The following is a 1,578-nucleotide window of genomic DNA, read 5'->3' as shown; positions in this document are numbered from 1 at the left end:
CGTGTCGAATCGTACGGTGTCGAATAATTTGGTGTCGAATAAATCTGTGTCGAATCGAGCGGTGTCGAATCGTACTGTGGTCAATAGAGTGTCACCCCGTTGCTCCAGATAGAACACTCGCACCTCTGGATCGGCAATATGGAGACAAACGTAATGGAGCAGATCATGATAGGTCTCTAGATGATCTATTGGTCGAACACCATCGATCGAATCNAAATAATCCTCTCCTTCTTCTATCTCGTTCCATTCAGCTTCTGGTGGCAACTTCATAGGCTAAACAGTATGACATATATCATTAGATAAATAGCAATTTAATAAGCAATTCATCAGATAAAAACAAACGCAAATATGTATCAAATTCGGTACTTACGTTGTGAAGTTCTTCAGTAGTTTCTTCAATAATTTCTGTTTATAACACTTTGTAGTTAGAATTGATTGATGTGCGAACGTGAGATAGGATTTTTTAAATACTAATTACTCCACCGCTTCATCTCATTTGATTGGACAAGAAATAGCTCCTTCTTCAATAACGATTTTGATTATTTAGCAAAAATGATATAGCACAAAATGATATTTCGATGTTCAACTACATAGAATTATACATTCGCGCGTTTTCGGCACGTTCGTATGTAACATGATCCATAGTAATGATTAGCATGATGAAAGCGAGAGATGCTGTCTTGATGTAACAAGATGCGGAAAAAACCAAGACATTTAAATGTTTCAACCGCATACGTATAAAATATCTGCAATTAAAGCTATCGAAAAAAAACACGTGTTCCAATTCTACATTTGCGAGTTTTCAGGACGTTTGTCTGTAAATAATATTTGTATGCTTTTTATATGTTAAGTAGTTGTATTGTTTTTGTTTTTATAATGTTGTATGTACAATAGTTTAGAATAAGTACACGCGCCCATCACGCGTATAAAACCGCTGATATATCACAATTAGCGTAAATTTGCCAACCAAACTTCCGTGGCACAATAGTTTGTAATAAATTTTATACTAGTTCATAAGTTTATAATTATAACAGTTTATAATAAGTATATAATAAGTATATAATAGTTTATAATAAGTACATGTATATAATAGTTTATAATAAGTACATGTGCATAAAATCCACTGATACATCACAATTAACATAAATTTGTCAAATGTTTTTTGTGGACCAGTAATTTTGTTATACTACTTTATAAATTTATAAGTTTTTATTGGTTTATAAATAGATATAATATAGTGTATACGTTATAAGAAGTTTATAATACACAGACTATATTGAATAGTTTTATATTCTTGAATCTGTTCTGTTTTATATTATTATCTGTTTTTTTATATAGTATGCTTTTGTTTTGTTTTTATATTGCTTTTACTTACCGGTGTGTATACATTAGTGTATAATAAATGAATTAGTTTGTACAAATGATTTCTTTATTATTGCAATCTGTTGTCTAATCCAGGGGTCGGGAACTGGGCACTGCTCGCGGGCGGGTGATACTCTATTGACCACAGTACGATTCGACACCGCTCGATTCGACACAGATTTATTCGACACCAAATTATTCGACACCGTACGATTC

At 32.4% G+C, this 1,578-nt stretch overlaps 1 protein-coding gene across 1 annotated transcript in view; it reads right to left on the bottom strand.

The window, feature by feature from the left end:
* The window catches only part of LOC109861046 (E3 ubiquitin-protein ligase XIAP-like), an 8,427-nt gene that overhangs the window by 4,262 nt on the left and 2,587 nt on the right, over positions 1 to 1,578 (bottom strand). Inside the window, exon 2 of the mRNA XM_020440530.1 lies at positions 96 to 273. Coding sequence (XP_020296119.1) covers positions 96 to 273 — 178 coding nt within the window. The remainder of the gene's footprint in view (positions 1 to 95; positions 274 to 1,578) is intronic.

The sequence above is a fragment of the Pseudomyrmex gracilis genome, unplaced genomic scaffold (genome assembly GCF_002006095.1).
Source record: "Pseudomyrmex gracilis isolate BER0280 unplaced genomic scaffold, ASM200609v1 scaffold_550, whole genome shotgun sequence".
In the NCBI taxonomy this organism is placed as follows: Eukaryota; Metazoa; Arthropoda; class Insecta; order Hymenoptera; family Formicidae; genus Pseudomyrmex; species Pseudomyrmex gracilis.
The sequence above is the reverse complement of the archived record's forward strand: the minus strand, read 5'-3'. Positions and strand labels throughout refer to the sequence as shown.